This window comes from Crassostrea angulata, chromosome 2, assembly GCF_025612915.1.
Source record: "Crassostrea angulata isolate pt1a10 chromosome 2, ASM2561291v2, whole genome shotgun sequence".
In the NCBI taxonomy this organism is placed as follows: domain Eukaryota; kingdom Metazoa; phylum Mollusca; class Bivalvia; order Ostreida; family Ostreidae; genus Magallana; species Magallana angulata.
Window position 1 is genome coordinate 31,472,356 of NC_069112.1, and position 21,346 is coordinate 31,493,701.

The following is a 21,346-nucleotide window of genomic DNA, read 5'->3' on the forward strand; positions in this document are numbered from 1 at the left end:
ATTGAAATTTGTGACAATACTTTGTAATCGATTTCAATGACGTTTTTAATTTATGCGACTTTGTTTCAACAGAATCAGTTGATGATTGTCAAGATTACCCGCTACGGAAATATCAGAAAAATGAAATTATACTTCATAACTTCAGTTATGTTGCGAGATCAATCAGTCAACCAAAATATTAACTAAAAGTTATGATATATCATTACGTGTTATTTCATTTATTCTCAACCCAACCAATGGCCGTTTCAATTAATGTCCAGAATTTACAACAAAACCTACTAGTAATATAAATTCAATTTTTTATTCAAAGTTCATTTGGTACTGAGAAAAATATGTATATTTCTCTATATTGAATTGCTTTTAATTATCTTAAATTACAGGCGCATGTGTATTAAAAAAAACAAACTAAATATGATAACTGTCATTGGTCAGTCTCTTTATAATATTATTTCTCGGTAAAGTTAAAGATTGATTAAACAGTCAGGCTAGTGAGTTGTATACAATTGGCCTTTCGTCATTTTTATTCATTTAGTTAATATGGCATTCAAAATTATACTTCGTCCTTGGGTATACTCTCGTCAGGTCTATAAATCATGTATTGACCGATGTTAAAACGCTATAACTCTTTTATGATAATTAACCAAAAAACTAATTCTCTTCATTCACTTTAAGCGTAAAAAAGTAAAATATTTTGTTAATAATGTATATGTATTGATTTTGCTATAATGACGTAAAAATATCGCCCGTGCCGAAACCAGTATTTTGTCGTAAAAATTTATTTTTAGTATAGTGAGGCCTTTATATCTATCTATTTTCAGTAAAGTTAGGTCTATAAAATAATTCATAGCACGATCAATGGACATCAATCCACCAATCATATGCTTATAAAAATTGGATATTTTAAAAAGAGGAATATAAATTTCGAAACACCCTAGTCACATAACTTCCTTATTGAAAAGGTAAAACGAGTTGGGGTGGTTTTCAGGTCATTTCAGGTCATTAAAGTAAGATTCTTGGTTTTCTTGCAACATTAGACGAAAGCCTTAATACTGGGAATAAATGTATCTTTCAATCATTTTAATAATAATAAAACTTCCTTTTCTACATACAATACACCTTATACATGTAACTGTTTTTCAATGTATAAAAGAAAATTATTTCAAAACAAGATTTCCTAAAGATAGTATTGGTTGTGCATTTAATTCTCTTCACAAATATCCAACATTAGGTTGTAATAAGTTTGTAAGACCATATTTTTAAATTATCATTAAAAGTAATAGAAAACGACTCTAACCTATATTGTTGGTTGCTTGGTAATTTTAATTCTATTAAAATTGTCAGGGTTCTTTTTGTATTTTGGAGGCCATGAACCCTATAGAGAAAGATATCTCTGTTACATTTAATACCGATAAAGTCAGAAGTGGGAAGCGCAAAGGTAAGACTGAAAGTCAGATGAATAAAGATACACTGATTCTAATATGTTGTAAAAAATGTGTCAGACTTCTGAAGTAAATTTTATTCTTTCATATGTGTTACTTTATCAAGATTTTATCAAACCTTCACAGATTTTTCAAATTTTTAATATATATTTAATTTAAGTCTAATTATAAAAGATATTACCTTCATTCAATTGATGAATACTATTTTAGCTTTCCAAACAAAATATTTGTTATACAATATATTGTGTGAAGTGTCCAATTAGTGTACAACGTAAAATATTGACTAACGTGTTTCATATTCAAGCCTCTTTTTGTAGCAGAAACCACTGCGGATAACAGAAGAGATGAGCATATCGACTCCCTTTTTCATCCAGCTGTTGAGGGAAAAAATGCATCCCAAATTGTTTCCACTGTTAACAAGGCTAAGAAGTCATTGAGGAAACAGACAAATACTTCGTCTGTACTCGATCTTGGTACGAAACAATATTTTTTTTTTAAACAAGCTATTATAATACAAAGTAAAAAGAATTTAATGATGACAGGGAATTTTAAGATTAGACTCGTATCTATACATTTTTAGAACTCATAAATTTGTAGTATAACTTGTAATTTAATAATGATAATAATGTATTCTAATAAAAAATATCTTATCCAGGTAAAATAAGTCATATTGGTGGAGTTTGTTCTTATTGTCTTGTATATATTCACTCTCAATTCTTAAAAATATCATTCGTTTTTTCGCCTGATTATCTCTCAACATTCCCATTTCAGGGGCATGCCCACGGTTCTTAATAGGCAACCAAAATCTTTCAAATTCGAATTTAGTTGTGAAATGTACCTGCCTTCACATTTTGCGTTTATATGATGATTTTAAAGTTGATATGTTTCATTAATTACACACCTTTAAAAAATTATAAATAAGTCATATTTGTGGAGTTTTTATTGTCTTGTAGATATTTACTTCTAAATTCTTAAAAATATCATTCGTTATTTCGCCTGATTATCTCTTAATATTTCCATTTCAGGGGCAAGGCCACGGTTTTTAATAGGCAACCAAAATCTTTCAAATTCGATAAAATTGAAAATAAGTAAATTATATTTAATTTGAAGATTAGTTATGCAATATAATATCATTATTCAATTGACGTATAATATTTTAACTTTCCAAACAAAATATTTGTTATACAATATATTTTGTGAAGTGTCCAATTAGTGTACAACATAAAATATTGACTAACTTATTTCATATTCAACCTTCTGTTTGTAGCAAAACCCACTGCGGATAACATAAGTGATGAGCATATCGATTCCTTTTGTCATCCAGCTGTTGAGGGGAAAAATGCACCCCAAATTGTTCCCACTGTTAAAAAGACTAAGAAGTCATTGAGGAAACAGACAAATACTTCGCCTGTACTAGATCTTGGTAAAACACAATATTTATTTTTTAAACAAGCTATTACAATACAAAGTAAAAAGAATTTAATGATGACAGGGAAGTTTAAGATTAGACTCGTATTTATACATTTTTAGAACTAATAAATTTGTAATAGTACTTGAAATTTAATACTCATACTGTATTAAAAATAGTATCTTATCCAGGTGAAAACACCACTGAGTTGTAAAATAGATTTCCACTAAATGATACCTCGTGCAAGCGCGTGAATTAACACTTTACACATCATTATGATATAATGCTTCATATGTTGAACTATATATTTTTTTTTCATTCTGTATATCTTATAACAAATATCATACTTTGACATTCGATCTTGACACTTTGTAATAACATCCGGTGAAAACAATATTGATAATTCTTGGTGCAAGTCTGGTGATTTTTTATTAATCGGTCATTGGTATTCAAAATGTTCAAATTTTTCAATATCTTAATCCTTTAAAATTGAAATTAAAAAAAATGCATTATTGGATATTTAGAGGAGCGGGCAGGAATGAAAAAGCTTAACTGAAATGGATAATGTACAAATGTACATGTACTTGGCCTAAATCCGGTTTGGTGTAGATTTTTAATACTTTTAATTCTACGTGTATTTATTTCAAACCAAGGAATAGGTAGTTAGTGTATCTCTCTCTTAATTTGGTTCTTTGGGTCAATTCTCAATATAATTAATATAAGTGTTGCAAATAAGAATTTCGGATAAAAGAAAAATAATTTGAAGGGGGAGGGGCATCCCTAGTAAACATTCCCGTTTTATGCATACATTATTTATCAAAACAGTTCATGTAGCAATAGCAACTTCCCGAGAAGTTGCGATTGGCAGTAAATAGACATAGAATTAAGGTGAACAACCAATCTCTCGTGGTATGAAAATGTATGAATTCAAATTAAAACGCACTAGGTTATGCATTATTATCCATTTGCATGCATATTTTAATCCGAAATTGTAAGATTCAAAGAAGCTGGTCAAAACCGATGGTTAACTCGCCCTACACTTTCAGCCATTATGTCAATTAATCAACCCGTTTCTATGCACCCCGTGCTGGAAAGTTCTTAAATCGTAGTTTTGTTGTTCCATTTTATTCATTAACTTTTTGTATTAATTCAAGTCCGATCCAAGGCATCTGTCCGCGATGCATGATGATCTCGTCCTAAACTGTTCGATAATTAGTCAATCCGCGTTCTTTGTTACACCGTTCTGGAAAGTTCTATTCCATTCTCTCACCAGAGGTCGTGCTTCGCAAGTGTATGAGTATTAAAACTAAAATCGCCCACTATACAAACGAATTGACTTATTTTATTTATTTACGATTCGTCAAATCTTAACTTTTATATACATGTATTCTCTAAATACTCACAGTAAATATATTCACTCTATACATAATCAACCAATATTATTACATTGCAAGTATCTATTTTCATCAAGACTATCCCTGACTTATATTCGCCGAAGCGTGTCCACCATATTACTCTTATTTTTGCTATTTCGGGCTTGTGTATCGAAAATGAAAGTAGGGTTTTGATTAATTTCACAATAATAACTTATCAAATAAAATTCAATTGTACCTTACGGACATCACCTCACACGTGTTAAAATACCAATATTGTAAGCGAGTGTTCTGGCGCAAGAATTTAGTAGTTTATTTGCAAATGCCTCAATTTATAAGTATACAGCATAGTGACAAAAGTGAGTAAATTTGCCGCCATTTTGAATTCTGATTGTTTTTATCGGGTTTGTAAAAAAAAGTTTTCGATACATACACAGCGTCAAAAATTGTTGTTGTCATGCATAAGAATGATTTTGGGTACGACTGTACCAGCTCTTCAGTTTTTAGAGGTACAAGCGTCTGCTTCTGCTTTCGACCGCCATTAGTTTACAATGGATACCAAACGACAGGAAATGACAGATGAAACGAAAACAATTATATTGGAGTTATTTGACAGCGGTTTCAAACAAAGTGAAATATCTAAAGTGTTGAAAATAAGTCCAGTTACTATCTGTAGATTTTTGAAGCGGTATCATGAAAGCGGCTCCATTGAAAATCGCCCCCGATCAGGACGACCTAAAAAGATGGACGATCGAAGCTGCCGGACTCTGAATCGAATCATTCGAGGGAATCGTACATCAACGCTGGTAGATATTACTAATGAATTTAACACTTTTAATCATGTATCTGTGTCAAAAAGGACAATCACGCGATCCATTCATAAATATGACCTGAGAAAGCGAGCTATCGCCAAGAAATTAGGCGTTCGACAAATAAATAGAGTCTGTCGTGTTTCGTGGGCCAGGAGTAAGTTAACATGGACAGTAGCTGAAAACTGGAGTAAAATCATATTAAGTGATGAAATGGCAGTAACTGTTAGTGGTTGTGGGGCTGTTAAAGTCTGGAGAACAGAACGAGAGAAGTGCCTTTCCGAATGCATCGGTCATTTGAAATGTCACACTGGCAGGAATTTGAAAGTAATGGTGTGGGGTTGTATTACCTATCATGGTCAGGGGTTATTGACTTTCATAGATGGAACTATGGACAGTAAGAAATACATCAACGCATTAGATGAGAACCTGTGGCCAGTCATAGCCAAATATTTTTCAAATAAGCCATACATGTTTCAGGATGACAATGCACCACCTCATGCCTCAAGGATGACTAAAGCCTGGAAAGAAAATAACAACATTCCAACTCTTACATGGCCAGCTCAGTCTCCTGATGTTAATATAATCGAAAATATCTGGTTACTTTTAAAAAATCAAGTAAAAAGACATATGATGAACATTGACACAGTTGATGATCTGAAAGCAGTACTTCAGCATGCCTGGCTCTCAATCCCTTTGATGTACATACAGAACTTGTATTCCTCAATTCCCCGTCGACTACAGTTAGTTATCAGATCAAAGGGCCATATTACAAAATATTAGGTCAAAACACAACTCAGCAGAAAGGTAAGTAGGTTTTTTATTACCCTGATTTGTTTACAATCAGAATTCAAAATGGCCGCCAATTTATTCACTTTTGTCACCACCCTGTAGATGTTTAATATAAAAATGTATCATAAGTTTAATATTATGTTTTAATTTCATCCCTTTAAATTATGTTTTACTGAATTTGTATTCAAATTTTGAGGAATTGTATTCGTTAATCAGACTTTTCTTTCTAATATTTGTCAAAATATATTTGATAGTTAAAGCATTGGAAACAAAACAAAAGATAAACAATCTTTGTTAACCTAATGCTTTTACATTGTATTTGTTCAGAATTAAATGGGTAAGATTTTCTAGTCTCACTTTAGTAATGTTCAAGTTGTTTTGTTGTGACAGATATGGATGTTAATAACTCCAGCCTTGAGCAAAAACATACGTCTTGTAGTCCAAAGGCTGCCAACAATCTACAAAACAGCTCTAAAAATCCTACCACTGCTAAGAAAGCTAAGAAACCACTGAAAAAGCAAACGAAGACGACTTTGCCGTTGAACAATGAAGGTAGAAATAAAATTGTTTTACTTCAACTAGTACATACGCTGTTAAACAAATTGTTAATAAAAATTGTATTAAAGTTCAGAAATGTACTATACATAAATACAAATGCAACATACAGGGGTCCTCGAGGTAGATGTATGGTCAAGTAATAAAATAAGATTTATATATTTAGTGAGAAGATATCTTATTGTAGCCAAAAAAGTTGTCTTGCTTGATTTGAAACAGTATGCTTAACTCGTATTGTATTGGAAAAATGTGCTATTACATGTATATAAAATTGGCAATTTCTTATTAAAATATTGTTTTTATAGATTTATATAAAATGATGTTAATATTTTTCTCTGAAGTAATGTTTAATATTGTGTTCAGTTCTGAATCATTCCTTCAACCAATCTCTTTATAGCAATGATAGATTGTGTTATACATTGAAGGGGATGCTTGTGATGAGCTTAAACAGAAACAAAACGGGCAGTCACCTTGTTCCAAAGCTGTTAACAGAGTTAGACAGGTTGATTCGACTGTTGGTCAAAAAGATTTAACGACTAGAAAAAGGAGGGCAGTAGGGTCACCGCGTGCCTCTGATCAAGGTAATACAATTATTATGTTAACGGTGTGACCGTTGGACCGAGCGCAGATTTAACACGTACAGTGCAGTTTGATTTTGTAGAACAAAATAATTTGAAACGCACACAGTAGGATCCGCTTGGTTGCCTACTCAAATCATTAGCCAAAGTTTAACTAAACGTTGCGTGCTCAGTATATATTATTAAGTCATGTTTCAGACGGAAAATGTGCATGTTTTGTCCTCGGAATAAAGCCGAAGAGAGTCTGTCATTGTTTATCACTTAAATTCATATAAACGCCGCGTTAAAAAAATTGAATACTTTATTCAGTATCTAAAATATAATTTACTTGAAGTTAATGTTTTTTTTATTGTCCATCTGATAATTTGATAAGGCATACATAAAACTAGTCGTGTTTCTTCATTGAAGCAGTATTGAAACTTACCTGGTGTCCTCTTTTACTTCTTTTAATTTAAATTACCTTCTATTAATGCACTGGAACCTTCTAATTGAGTTAAGGGACAAGAAACATCGATAAGTACTAGTCAATCAATGACAGAACTATTTTTTTAAAAGCAAAATGGCTGCCAATATGGCGGCGGCCCGGGCTGGAAGTAATTTTTTTTGGTCTTAGTACCCCTGACTCAACTTTTATTTTTCACTGATTTTCTTAGATATACGTGTTACCATTAATCATCGCTTCGCTAGGCGGGCTTCGTCCGCCTCTCGCTGCGCTCGGTATCATATAGGTTATGTCTTCTAATCCCGTTTAAACATTTTAAAAGCATAAAAGAAAGACTGACGTAAAGCCTTTGAATTTACCTGAAAATGGCGAGAAAGCTAAATTATTTTTCAACGTTACAAACGCTAAACAACATTTTATACTTTTGTTAATACAATTTAGTTGTGAAATGTACCTGCCTTCACATTTTGCACTTATTATGATTTTAAAGTTGATATGTTTCATTAATTATATACCTTTAAAAAATTATTAATAAGTCATATTTGTGGAGTTTTTTCTTATTGTCTTGTATATATTCACTCTCAATTCTTAAAAATATCATTCGTTTTTTCGCCTGATTATCTCTCAACATTCCCATTTCAGGGGCATTGCCACGGTTTTTAATAGGCAACCAAAATCTTTCAAATTCGATAAAATTGAAAATAAGTAAATTATATTTAACGAGGCCGGGTCTAATTTTCTCTGCCCTAGATTTTTGAATGAAAATTTTTACAAGAATTTCTAGTGATATAATTATTATTTTAAGATAAAAAAAATAAGACATTTACCACACCGTTTGTTTAAGGGGTCATCTCAAAGTTTGTTAATTTTTAACATAGGACCCTATGGGATTTTGCTTAAAATGTACCAAATTTGCACATTTTTTAAACTTCTGCCCTAGGGATTTCTTTTTTTCTTCTTCATATTAAAGTTATTGCTAAAAGGCATCAAATTGTCAAATAAAAAAAACCTTTTACCTCCTGGTTTGTTCCAGGGGTCTTATCAAAGTTATTTTTTGTACGCCCAATTTCCAAGTTTGTCAGATAATGGCTATTTTTTATTTGACAAAGACGGAAATGGTGACCTTTATTATGTTATTAAAACATTACGACATATTTAAGTAATAAATAAATATATAACATCACATAATAAGGGTAATTAATATAAAATACACTGTTAATATCTTGAAATAAATGAATTAAGCTATATTTAGGCGGGTTAAGAAAACGTGACAGAGGGTTAGGCTTGCTGAACCCTCTTCACGTTTTCGACCCGAGCCCAAATATAGCTTATACTTCGAGACATTTATGTTTATTCCACAATATAATATCAATTTTACACATCAAACGAGCTATTTTCAACAAATTTCGCTGAATATCTGCAGTTGAAACTATCACGCCATGGCGTCAACAAAGCAAAAAGATGACGTCACAATACAAATGAAACGCTGCGCGAAAGCGTGCGTACTCGTTCTGTATTCGGCCTCGTTAATTTGAAGATTAGTTATGCAATATAATATCATTATTCAATTGACGTATAATATTTTAACTTTCCAAACAAAATATTTGTTAAACAATATATTGTGTGAAGTGTCCAATTAGTGTACAACGTAAAATATTGACTAACTTATTTCATATTCAACCTTCTGTTTGTAGCAAAACCCACTGCGGATAACATAAGTGATGAGCATATCGATTCCCTTTGTCATCTAGCTGTTGAGGGAAAAAATGCACCCCAAATTGTTCCCACTGTTAAAAAGGCTAAGAAGTCATTGAGGAAACAGACAAATACTTCGCCTGTACTCGATCTTGGTACGACACAATATTTATTTTTTAAACAAGCTATTATAATACAAAGTAAAAAGAATTTAATGATGACAGGGAAGTTTAAGATTAGACTCGTATTTATACATTTTTAGAACTCATAAATTTGTAGTAGTACTTGTAATTTAATTATAATGATAATGTATTCTAATAAAATATTATCTTATCCAGGTAAAAAACCATTGAGTTAAAAAATAGATTTCCATGTTTAATATCAAACTGTATGATGAGTTCAATATTATGTTTTAATTTCATCCCTTTCAAACATATTTTGCTGAATTTATATTCAAGTTTTGCCAGAATTGTTTTCATCAATTGGACTTTTCTTTCTAATGTTTATCAAGATATATCTGATAGTTAAAGCATTGGAAACAAAATAAAGGATAAACAATATTTGTTAACCTAATGCTTTTACATTGTATTTGTTCAGAATTAAATGAGTAAGATTTTCTAGTCTCACTTTAGTAATGTTCAAGTTGTTTTGTTGTTGCAGATTTGGATGTTAATAACTCCAGCCGTGAGCCAAAACATACGTCTTGTAGTCCAAAGGCTGACAAAAACCTACAGAACATCTCTAAAATTTCTACCACTGTTGAAAAAGCTAAAAAAGTATTGAAAAAGGATATGGAGACGACTTTGCCTTTAGGCGATGAAGGTAGAAATAAGATTGTTTTATTTAAAACAGTATTTACGCTGTAAAACAAATTGTTAATGCAAATTGTATTAAGGTTCAGAAATATACTATACATAGTTATAAATGCAACATACAGGAATCTTTTGAGGTAGATGTATGGTCAAGTAATAAGATTTATGTATTTAGTGAGAAGATATCTAATTATAACCAAAAAAAAGTTGTCTTGCTTGATTTGAAACTGTACGCTTAATTGGTATTGTTTTGGAAAAATGTGTTATTATCTAATATTGGTAAATTCTAATTAAAAATTGTTTTTGTGGTTTTATATAAAATGATATCAATAGTTTGCTTTTTATAGATTTATATAAACTGATGTCAATATTTTTCTCTTTCGTAATGTTTTATATTTTTTCAGTTCTGAGTCATTCCGTCAACCAATCTCTCTTAAGCAATGATTGATTCTTTTATACATTGAAGGATATGGTTATGATGGGCTTAATCAGAAAAAAAACGGGCGCCATTCGATGAGTTATAAGCGAGTTACAAAGCTTATAATTCTTTGCTAAGTAAACAAATATTTTGTTTACATTTTGATTTACAAATTCAAGCTTTAAATTTAAAATGAATGTGTTAAAAGTGTTTATGTATGCTTAAAATGAATAAGTAGATAGAGAAATCAACTTGAAACTTTTTTTTCACTGGTAAATTGAACTTATGTAAACAAAAATAGGACACGAGCCCTCATTACATGTCAAAGAATTGCAAGCCCTGTATCTTACTTGAAACACTAGGACTGATTTTCAGATTTTATTTGTTTATAAGAAACGCATTTCTAAAGCGTTTTAAAAAAATATCAACACCGTGACCATTTCCCTTTAAGACATAAAGTCTCTCTTTTTTTAATTTGTAACCAAACTTTATAAAATAAGCTTTTTGTAGAATTCAGATTACGACAAATGAAATAGATTTTCCAAAGAAACGGGTTTTTTAAAAAATCGATATGCTTTTAGTTCATTGATTGAATTGATATGTGGTATTTTCAGATTCAAGCACTGCATGAAAAATCTGGTGTCAACGCTGTGGTTACCCTTAAGAAACTGTGGAAACCTGAGGTTACTTAAGGTTTCTTACAGGTTTCAGCACGAAGCAAGTTTCATTAAGTTTCCGCAGTGCTGCAAACTAGGCTGTCTACGAATATAAATGGTTTCCGCAAATGAAACTTTACGTTTCAGTAAGTTTCAGTTGCGGAAAACATTTAGATTCGTAGGTTTCCGCAGCTGAAAATTAATGAAACTTGAAGTTTTTGCAGTTTTAACCTCCATAAACCGATGAGATACATGTTGCTTACAAATGGTTTCCGCAACTGAAATTTACTGAAACACTTTTTTGGCTTAGACAAAAGCTCAGTAAGGTTTCTAATGCATGTAAAAACAACGCAATTTCAAACAGTTCCAATTTTATTTTATTAAAAAAAAAAATAAAAATAAAAAATAAATGTTTCCAATAATAAAAAAAGACAGCTAAGAAATAAAGAAGAACCATTTAAATGGCAATTCCCTCATAAATGACTTTTATATAAAAAAGTTATAAAATTGCACGACAAAAATTCTTTCAATAAGAATTTGTACTTTTATATTCATACTTGTTTTCTTCTTGCATATAAAACAACTCTAAAAATGCAGAAGATTTTATTTTTTTGGAAAAACAAAATGCAATTAACAAAATAACTTCATGTTCAAGATAAACAAAAAAAGAACCCTTTCACTCTTTTGGTATAAGAACATAATACAAATCAAGTGAAATTGTTTCAAGTTTGTCTGGAACTATAATTAATTTGTCCACCATAAGATATTTTCTTTATATGGCTATAAGTGTCCATCTTTTGTGAAAAGAGCATTCCCTACAAGATACTGACTATAGAGGGATGACTCAGATATGAATAAAATATGTATGTCTATAATTTCCAAAATAAGGCCACAATGACCTACTTACATGTATATGTTAGAACAAACTTTTTTCTCTTTGAGCTACATAATCTAATGTCATCCATAAAGAGAGGATTTGACTGCTCATTATTATATTCAGAGTGACCTCATTTTTCTCCATGATGTACCAACTAATCAACTGAAAAGTTTGAATGTACACAAATGAAAAGCTAAACAATAAGGCAGTCTTTCAAATCATGTGCAAACATAATTATCATAATGATAAACATATTAATATAATCATGCAACACACTTTATTCCTAATTAGTATTGTTATTTATACAAGGTCCAACTTCCTACCATTTACTAATTTATCTACATTGATATCTAGATTGAGATATCTGGCTCAGGACTTATACAATGATTTTTCAGAAAACAATTTTTAAGTATAAGTAAATATGACTTTTAGGTTCTCTTTCATTAAAGAGCCATCATAAAAATAACAATTTATGGGGTTGTGTTTGTATAGTTATCATCATGTACATGAATCATCTACTAGGTTACTACAACATCAATGACAATGCATGTATACTATCAAGAAGGAAGTAGTAGGGTATATGCTACATTGTACCTGATGCGTGTTTAATGGAGGGGGCACTCGCAAGCGATTGCCAAAATTCCCTATACCCGTTACATATGAATTTAGGTGATCACTCATGAGCACACGCTCTGCTGAACACGCCTTCATTTATGCATTAAACTCAAATATAAAAAAAACTTCAGAAAATGAAAGTTAATATCTAGGTACAATCAATCATTTAAAAAGTCAAAATTTAATGGTTTTCTAAGATTTTTGCAGACAGACATTGCACATTATTGGTATTGGAGATTATATAAAATGACTACTCCACAGGTTCTTTGAAAAGGGATTACTTTACAACTACCAGGGTTTTTTTTTCTGGTCACAGTGGCGTGCCCATAAGACCGAATAAGAAGTGTCATGGCTGTTGTTGATGTAACCCGAGTCGTAGTTTATGAAAATAGGCCTTACTGTGATTTTCGAGTATTCTCTAGGCTTACGGAATACTCACGAAACACTCACGTTAGATCACATCATGGTACGAAGCACTGCTAAGGCTTACTATGAATATATCCGCGGATTTAAACGTTGATAACACGATGCATCTATTATTACAAAATATTTATGTAAAATTATTTTCTCATGATATATATGTGATATTAAATAAAACAGTACAGTAATGCTACTTTGTATGACACTAAGTGTGGTACCCAGAATTGATAGCCACGTGATATGTGTTGATGATTCTCCCTTATTGAGGTCATATACAAATTTCAATATTACAAGGGCATACCCTTATTTGAATTAAGATTTTAAATGATAATTCAATTTTACTTTGACGGTAGATCCTGGAAAGTGCTGCTGCTTTGTATGGAGTTCATCTTTTATTAGAATAAATATCAAAGAAATGAGCTCCGGTTGGAATTGATTTGTCCTTCGCTTAAAATTTTACATATTTATTCATTCCAATTCATTGAAGCAGCAGCACTTACAAATAAATGTAACATGCCCTTAATTTATATCCAAAGTATCATATGATCTGTTAAGTGTATGCCCTTATAAAAAGCGTATTTAGATAGGCTTCCCATTGTCAAACACATCGAACTTGTACATTAAACACACTAGAAAAGAAATAATACACGCTACAAAAAATAATAATCAAAACAAGCATGGTAGATAGAATTTAATGGTATAAAAATTCTTTTTTGATTATGGTCTGTTCATTTATTAAATGCATTTTCTCATGATAAAAAACTGATTGATCCCCCTCTCTTTATACATAATATGCGTCAGAATTTACAATATGACGTCACATCGACAATAGCATGGCGATCACTCTGTTGTTTTTATTTATCGTTGTTGGACTTATTTGACTACAAAGTTGCACGCATGGGTAATTCTTAACGTAGTTTAATGTTTTCGTACCTATAACAATCGGAAATAATTTTATTTATTAGCATTTTTACCGACTTGTTTTATATGATGTCAAAGACATTTCCCGTACTTTCTGATTGGCCACAAAGTAAGCCTTTATTAAACATGCTGCGTACCAGACTTATATAGACGGACATCATCTAACACGTGTTGAAATACCAAAGGTGTAAGCAAGTAGTCCGGTGCAGGCATTTTGTAGCTTATTTGCAAATTGCCTTAACTTATAAGTGTAGATGATAATTATAGTTATATGCAGATAGGTTAAAGTAGTCCTAGTATCGCACTACGTCATAATACGGATTTTACCATATTGGTTCGACTTTTACACAGCGTTTTTGATACCCGGTATTGATTTCGCTGTACATCGCTGTTGTAAACAATGGCAATAATAAGCAATTAGAACGGTAATATTTGTATTCTATGAGAGATAGAAATGATTAATGTTGAAAAACTCTATTCTGTGAAAGTAAAATGAAAAACGAAGTTTCTGATTAACCAGAATCTCAGGTATACTTATATCTTCTTTGTTTTGACCCCCCCCCCCCGAATTTTTCTTTTTCTTTTACTAAAACCGGTTTAAATTTAGAGACAGAAGCTATTTCGAATTTAATCAATCGTCAATTAATTAATGTTTAAATGATATCTAACATTGTTGACAGATCTAGGCAGAAAACTGTAGCAAAATGTGATTTTTACGGATTTTTTCGTCAGGATCTACTTGGTTTAGAGCTTATAGCGTGAAAAGTAATCCGTCAACATATAATTTATTTTACCATATCTTTTTTCTAAGATGTCAATCTATAGAATAAACACCATAAATTTAAGTTTGAGTCCATAAAATAGTAAAAAAATTACCAAACGTGATACTAGCATTGCATTTTTTGTATTCTATTTTGATACATCAAGCCTATAAAGCGTACTTACTTACAAAAATTTGCGCAAAATTATTGATGAGATATAGCTTAAATAAATATTTATACTCTATTTTGTATGTTCAGTTCTAATTTTCCCAAAATTTGTAATTATTTTTATGAAAAACGGACGTCTGGCAAATTTCATAATTGTCAATAATTTTCGCAAGGGGGTACACCCGTCTGAGAGGTGATAACATACAAACTAGCATGTAAACATACATATTTTCTTTTGTATATGTATTGCTAGAATGTATATTTATCATTTAAAGCTAAGCTTTTAATGATTGAGCCCATTAAGTGCCGAGTATAGGACTACCTTAATTAAGGCAACTAAATTTTCGCGATTGTTGAAATTGTGGCGATTTGAATATTGTTAATATTAATGTGTAATGAAGTTCTTTTTGGATTTTGTGGTGGTGATAGCGAAAACGACAAACAGTAAAATAAACAAAACAAAATGAATTCATTTAACGAAAACAGAAATTGAAATAATAGAATATGAAGGTACTCACACTCACAAACATACTCTCATTAAGAGAGAAATATAACTCTAAATTGTAAATCAAATCACGCTGGCAACGAAACAACAGTGAATTAAATTTTAACAAATTCAATTGTCAGTAGCTATATGAAACAAATAAATGCCTTAAACACTGTCTAAACATAGCTATAACAGTATGCATATGAATAAACCAACAAATCAAAATTACAAATACTGTTATATGTAATTTGACAGGAAAAGTAAATTGAAATGTTATCTGTAATTGAACAATCAACTTTTATTACTAGGTTATCTTATATTTTATTTTGTCATTAGATAGAATTGAAAGTTTGGCTTCCAAAACTTGCAAAAGTCACCCTAAAATAGTCACCACTGGGCCTCTATAGCACACAAAACACGTAAACAAAATAAATCGGTTATGCTAAAAATAGCCCTAATACCGAACACTCCCGATTGGAAATATGGAACACAACTTAGTCCAAAATTATAACTATTTACACAAGCAAATACAAAACTGAAATAAACTGAATTCAACTTCATCACATAATGTAATGCTGGATATTGCTGAATATAAATGTAAGATGGCATCTTTTGATTGGTAATGTTTTTTTGGCATTGCTGCTAAAATCCTATTGTTGACCGCATAAAATGAATATTGTCATTATTTACCTCAACCCTCTCAACTCAACATAGCATAATCTTGGGTATCTGTGTTAGTTACGTCGTATTTTGATATGTCTACTCTGAATTTCGATGATATATCTCACGACACTGATATTGTCTAATAAACATACTAGTGACGTGATCCTTGACTTTGATTATTAGCACAGTATAGTTGATAACATATTCATTGAGAAGAGTCCGATTAACATTAAATTATAGAAGCTTTTATAATTTCGGCTACTTAAAATACAGTACAAAAATAAATGTTCACTTTGGTAAAATATGACGTTATGCTGCTTATAGTGACGTTATATTGATCAAATAACTTTTATTGTCAATTGATTGCCGAGAGTTGCCTTATCATTCCTGTATAAGAATAAAAAAAGAACATTGTGTCAAAAACAAACACTAAAAACAATTGAAGTAATTATCTCTTTTTTTAAGATGACAAAACAGCTTTTAATGGATTATCAACGACAAAACAAGGCAAAGAAAAAGTCGTAAATAGAAACACAGTACAGGAAAAAAATGCTGGATATCCTAATGAATCACAACAATTAATTGATGAAACAAAAGAGGATGAGTATGTGTATAGGGTTCTGCGTGATGATGAATCATATACTGATGGACTTTATCCAAAAGATATATATTCGCAAGTGAGTTTAATCGATCACGTTGAGAATGGTAGCAGAAAAGGACATGAATCAAAGTTCATCTCATGCTGCAAAACGAAAAATGGGGTCAAACGAATGGCAGGCTATATCAATTCGACAAAACCTGTTGTTCGTATCAATGTTACAAAGCTAGATTCTAAAAATGTAACAGTGATAGACCTTACCAAATGGAGAATTCGACAACAGAATTTAAAAGCTTCACAACGGGCCTGTAGGTATGCCAAAATGTATGAGGAAGTCATTCTACAACCTGTTAATCACATTCCAGCTGAATATGTTGAAAGAATAGGAAACGTTGAGGACAACAAATTCATGGAATTTTACTATAATTATGTTGGGTGTTTTAAATTACCTTGTTACAGAGAGTACAAGTAATCAGTGTCATGGTCATTAATAGCCTAAACAATAGTTTGCATCGCTTATTTTTTGGCGTAGCATAGTATACTATAGCTAATTTTTACTCGAATTTTTTTGTCTTTTTATTACATAATTAAATTCAAAAAGACAATGAACTACTGGAAAGAAACATCAAATGTGTCTCCTTATACTATGATAACTTTTTAAAAAAATATTCAACTGGTTGTATTACAAGCTTGAAATTGCATCATGTTCCAATAACGAAAACCTTACTACTCAGGATGAGGTTGTTTTATATGTATCATTAATCATGCCAAAAAGTTTCGGCAAACATATTTCAACCCGTCGTTTACATTCTAGCTAAATGAGTTAAAAAATAGAAATGATAATGAACAAACAATTCATGGATTGTTATTCGTATTGGCTTTTCAACCATTTACAAAGTTAAAGAGGTTACAATTAATTAGTGTCATTGTCATTAATAGCCAAAAAATAATTTTGATGGCTTGCATATTTTTATTGTGTAGTATTTTGCACAGCATAGTATACAGGTACTTTAGCTTTTTTGAACTTTTAACATTTTGTTTTATTACGTTTCATATTCAAAGAATCAACGAGGTATAGGAAAACTCAGTGTGTTTCCATTTGAGTTAATGTTTTATCTAATCAGATGTTACAACAGTCAATCACTGAAGATCACGTCAAAACATGGCTGAGGCAATATAATTCCCGAATTTGTATTTGATTTCGGGGCGTGTCCGCCCGGGTCAGGAGCTGGTTTTTATGAGATGAGTGCAAGGTTATTTGAATTTCTGATGCGTGTTGTTTTAGGATGGGTTAAAAGGCCCGAGCTTGATTTTCAAGCACATGTGTAACTTCGATCGGCGTAAATAAAGTCGTGCCTTGCTTAATGCATGTGTATTTTCCCTAGTAGGTTGTAAATAGAGTGTTGTTTAAAAACATGTCAAGAGGATTTCCCCCGGAAGTTTGTTTTGAATATCTAATATGTATCTAAGGTTGCGCAATTTTTGTTAGAATATATAGCAAAAATTAATACTGTAGTGACACCTGCAAATAATACTGTAATTTACCTTAAAACTACGCTTTTTTTATTTGTCATTTTAAGATGAATATTTACATTTCAATTTCTCGCCTTCTTTACAATATATTTCATCTATAGCATTTGTTATGCCTTTTTTGCTGAAGAAGGACTTTTTTACTGTGTAAAGAAATATTTAGTACATACAAATAACAGATGATGATGAAAACTACAAATTGCAATGCTGCAGATGTTTGTGCAGTGTAACAAAAGAGTCATTGTCATACATGTACCAATAAAAAAACCAAACAACCAACATTTGCTTTGCTTTCATTATTATACCTCGGATGTCATGCTCATTCTTTCTATGCATTTGTATTGTATGTGTTTGTATAAAAAAAATACGATAGATTTACTTTAATCATCACTTTTCAACTCATTACTGAATATAGATACATGTATAGACAAATTATATGGCATGTATTTTCTTAAGAGAATGATATGGGTTTTTTTTTTAATCTGTTTTATCTTTTTATAAAAAGATGCATGTAATGTTTACATTATTATCACTACATTGGACAATTCGTAAAACGTTAACAGAAATTACTTAACCACTACATTTCATATTTTTTTTAGCTCACCTGAGCTGAAAGCTCAAGTGAGCTATTCTGATCACATTTTGTCTGTCGTCCGTCTGTCCGTAAACTTTTCATATTTTCAACATCTTCTCAACTACTGGGCCAATTTCAACCAAACTTGGCACAAATCATCCTCAGGCACAGAGGATTCAAAGTTGTGAAAATTAAGAGTCACACCCGTTTTCAAGGGGAGATGATTAGAAATTAATGAAAAATTTCGAGAAATTTTCAAAAATCTTCTTCTCAAGAACCATAAAGCCAGAAACTTGTGTGGAAGCATCCTCAGGTAGTGTAGATTCAAAGTTGTGAAATTCGTGACCCCTGTGGGTAGGTGGGGGCCACAGGGGGGGGGGGGGTCGAAGTTTCACATAGGAATATATAGAATAAATCTTCAAAAATTTTCTTCTCAGAAACTAATCAGCCAAGAAAGCTAAAACTTGTGTGGAAGCATCCTCAAGAAGAGTACATTCAAAGTTTTGAAAATCGTGACCCCCAGGGGTAGGGTGGGGCCACAATGGGGGCTCGAAGTTTGACATAGGAATATATAGAGTAAATCTTTAAAAATCTTCTTCTCAAAAACTAATCAGCCAGGAAAGCTTAAACTTGTGTGGAAGCATCCTCAGGTAGTGTAGATTCAAAGTTGTGAAAATCATGATCCCTTGGGGTAGGCAGGGCCCACATTGGGGGGGGGGGGAGTGTTAAAGTTTTACATAGGAATATATAGAGTAAATCTTTAAAAATCTTCTTCTCAGAAACTAATCAGCCAGATGATTCTTTATAATTGTTAAGACTTTGTCTCCAGGACAATTCTTCGGCCTCACAAAAAGGTTCAGAGTTTGATGTAGCTTTATATCCCATATATAAACAATTGTTAAGGATCTTTTTGAAAACTGCAATACTCAACATGTGATATGACTATAAAATCATCCTGTTAGAAAAAGGGACTAATGATTATAAACATAAGAATATCCAGGGGGAAATAGATTTTATTTATACAGGATCTACATGTATTATTGTACATTGTCCAGATAGTTTGTATTATGACTCCATTAAGCTGATTTTATCATACCTATTGTTCCTCAGGTGAGCGATGTGGCCCATGGGCCTCTTGTTCAATAATATTTTGTACATTTCCATTTGTTTTTGTTTTAATTTTTTACTAACTTGTATATTTTGTTTAAACTTAAATATGGATGCTAGTTGACATATCGACTAAAGATAAAGAACAAATCTAATAAAAGTTCATTCTTTTTTTTTCTTAGATCGATTTGAGTTAATCATATTTCAATAAAAAAGAATTGCTGTCTTTATTAGAGAAAAGCAAGATTTAAAGTTTTCAGCAAATAAAATCTAAAATGTGTGCTTGTTATTTGTAATTTGAAGGAAAATGAATTCTGAAAAGACACGGACGAAACATTCGAAATAGAAATGTGTAAATTTAGCTACCTATTGTTTTTATTCCATAAAAATATTTACTATCCAATGTCATTTATCTATTGCAACTAAAAACTCTGCGTTCAATACTGTGGAGTCTTTCGATTTCTTTTTGCATTGGACTGAACTGAACCGCGGTATTATGAGTGAGTAGAGAAAAAAAAGGATACAAGAAGACCTTCCACATCATAAATCGAGGTGTCTCGTTCAACAAAGATATCAAGGAAACACAACAAAACTCCTATAAACTCTTGCAAGCTATTAGTCTAATAGCAGATCTCCATCATCAGATTTACACATACATTTTGTATGTGCATTTAAAATAATCGCAAGTTACAGAAAAAAATAAATATTGCTGTTGAATAAGATTTGAATTTTAAAGATTATTTATTTATATATAAACGTTTTGTACAAGGATAATGGTTTAACTTACATTAACCTATTTTAAGGGGTGTTTGGTTTGTTCTTTGTTTAATTACATCTATCTCATTCCAGATATTTCAGATGCATGCATTGGGCCAACGTTGGGTAAACAACGTTGGCCTTGCGTTAGACTAACGTCGGGTAATGGCTGGTCCGTTGGTGTTGGGTGCACAAGACTGGGCCAATGATCACCTGACACATTCCCATTCGATTGCCGATGTTAGTCGGGAACACAACGTTGGGCCAACGTTGAGTCAATGTTGTAATTTTTTTACCATATTTTACTTGAAATCATGACATTTGTCCAACATAGATCAACGTGTGTCAATTACTGTTTTTAAATAATCATTTAAAAGAATCTTTGGTCGATACCATATATTGCAGGTTATTCATTTATATACACAGTACATGCATTGTAAATATACTGCTGACACAACGCAAATTCCATTACATAAGACTAACGGGGTTATCGTCCTTTCGAGTGAAGTCACAATGGATTTCTTACACATTGATCCGACAGAATTGTTCGGCGTCAGTAAATTTCGACCCACAATGCAGTTCCTCAATGTCGGTCGATCTCACTAGACTGGATACCATCTCGCGAGAATAAAAGTAAAACTTTTGAGAAACAGATAAATTACATAATGTATGTAATTTCAAGAACATAATGCTTTTAAGTAAACAAAACAGTATATTTCGCGTAGTTTTTTTTTTTTCAGGGTGTTTTCAAAGAGACAGACGACACTTGACCGACGTGAACTTTGACGTCACAATAAGGGGAAATTACTCTAAGTAGTTATTGTAAATCTGCTGAAATATAAATACCAAAATCTTCTCAAAATCTTGCAGAGCTACCGAATGGGGACATTTC

The 21,346-nt window shown here is 31.5% G+C and overlaps 1 protein-coding gene across 1 annotated transcript; it reads left to right on the forward strand.

The window, feature by feature from the left end:
• Positions 1-973: 973 nt before the first annotated feature.
• On the forward strand, positions 974-18,330 carry LOC128170693 (uncharacterized). The gene is made up of 8 exons (XM_052836451.1): positions 974-1,435; positions 1,757-1,912; positions 2,707-2,862; positions 6,212-6,373; positions 6,802-6,957; positions 9,091-9,246; positions 9,752-9,913; positions 16,355-18,330. Exons 1-8 carry the CDS (start codon positions 1,366-1,368, stop codon positions 16,957-16,959), a joined length of 1,623 nt encoding a protein of 540 aa, XP_052692411.1. The 5' UTR covers positions 974-1,365; the 3' UTR covers positions 16,960-18,330.
• Positions 18,331-21,346: the final 3,016 nt, after the last annotated feature.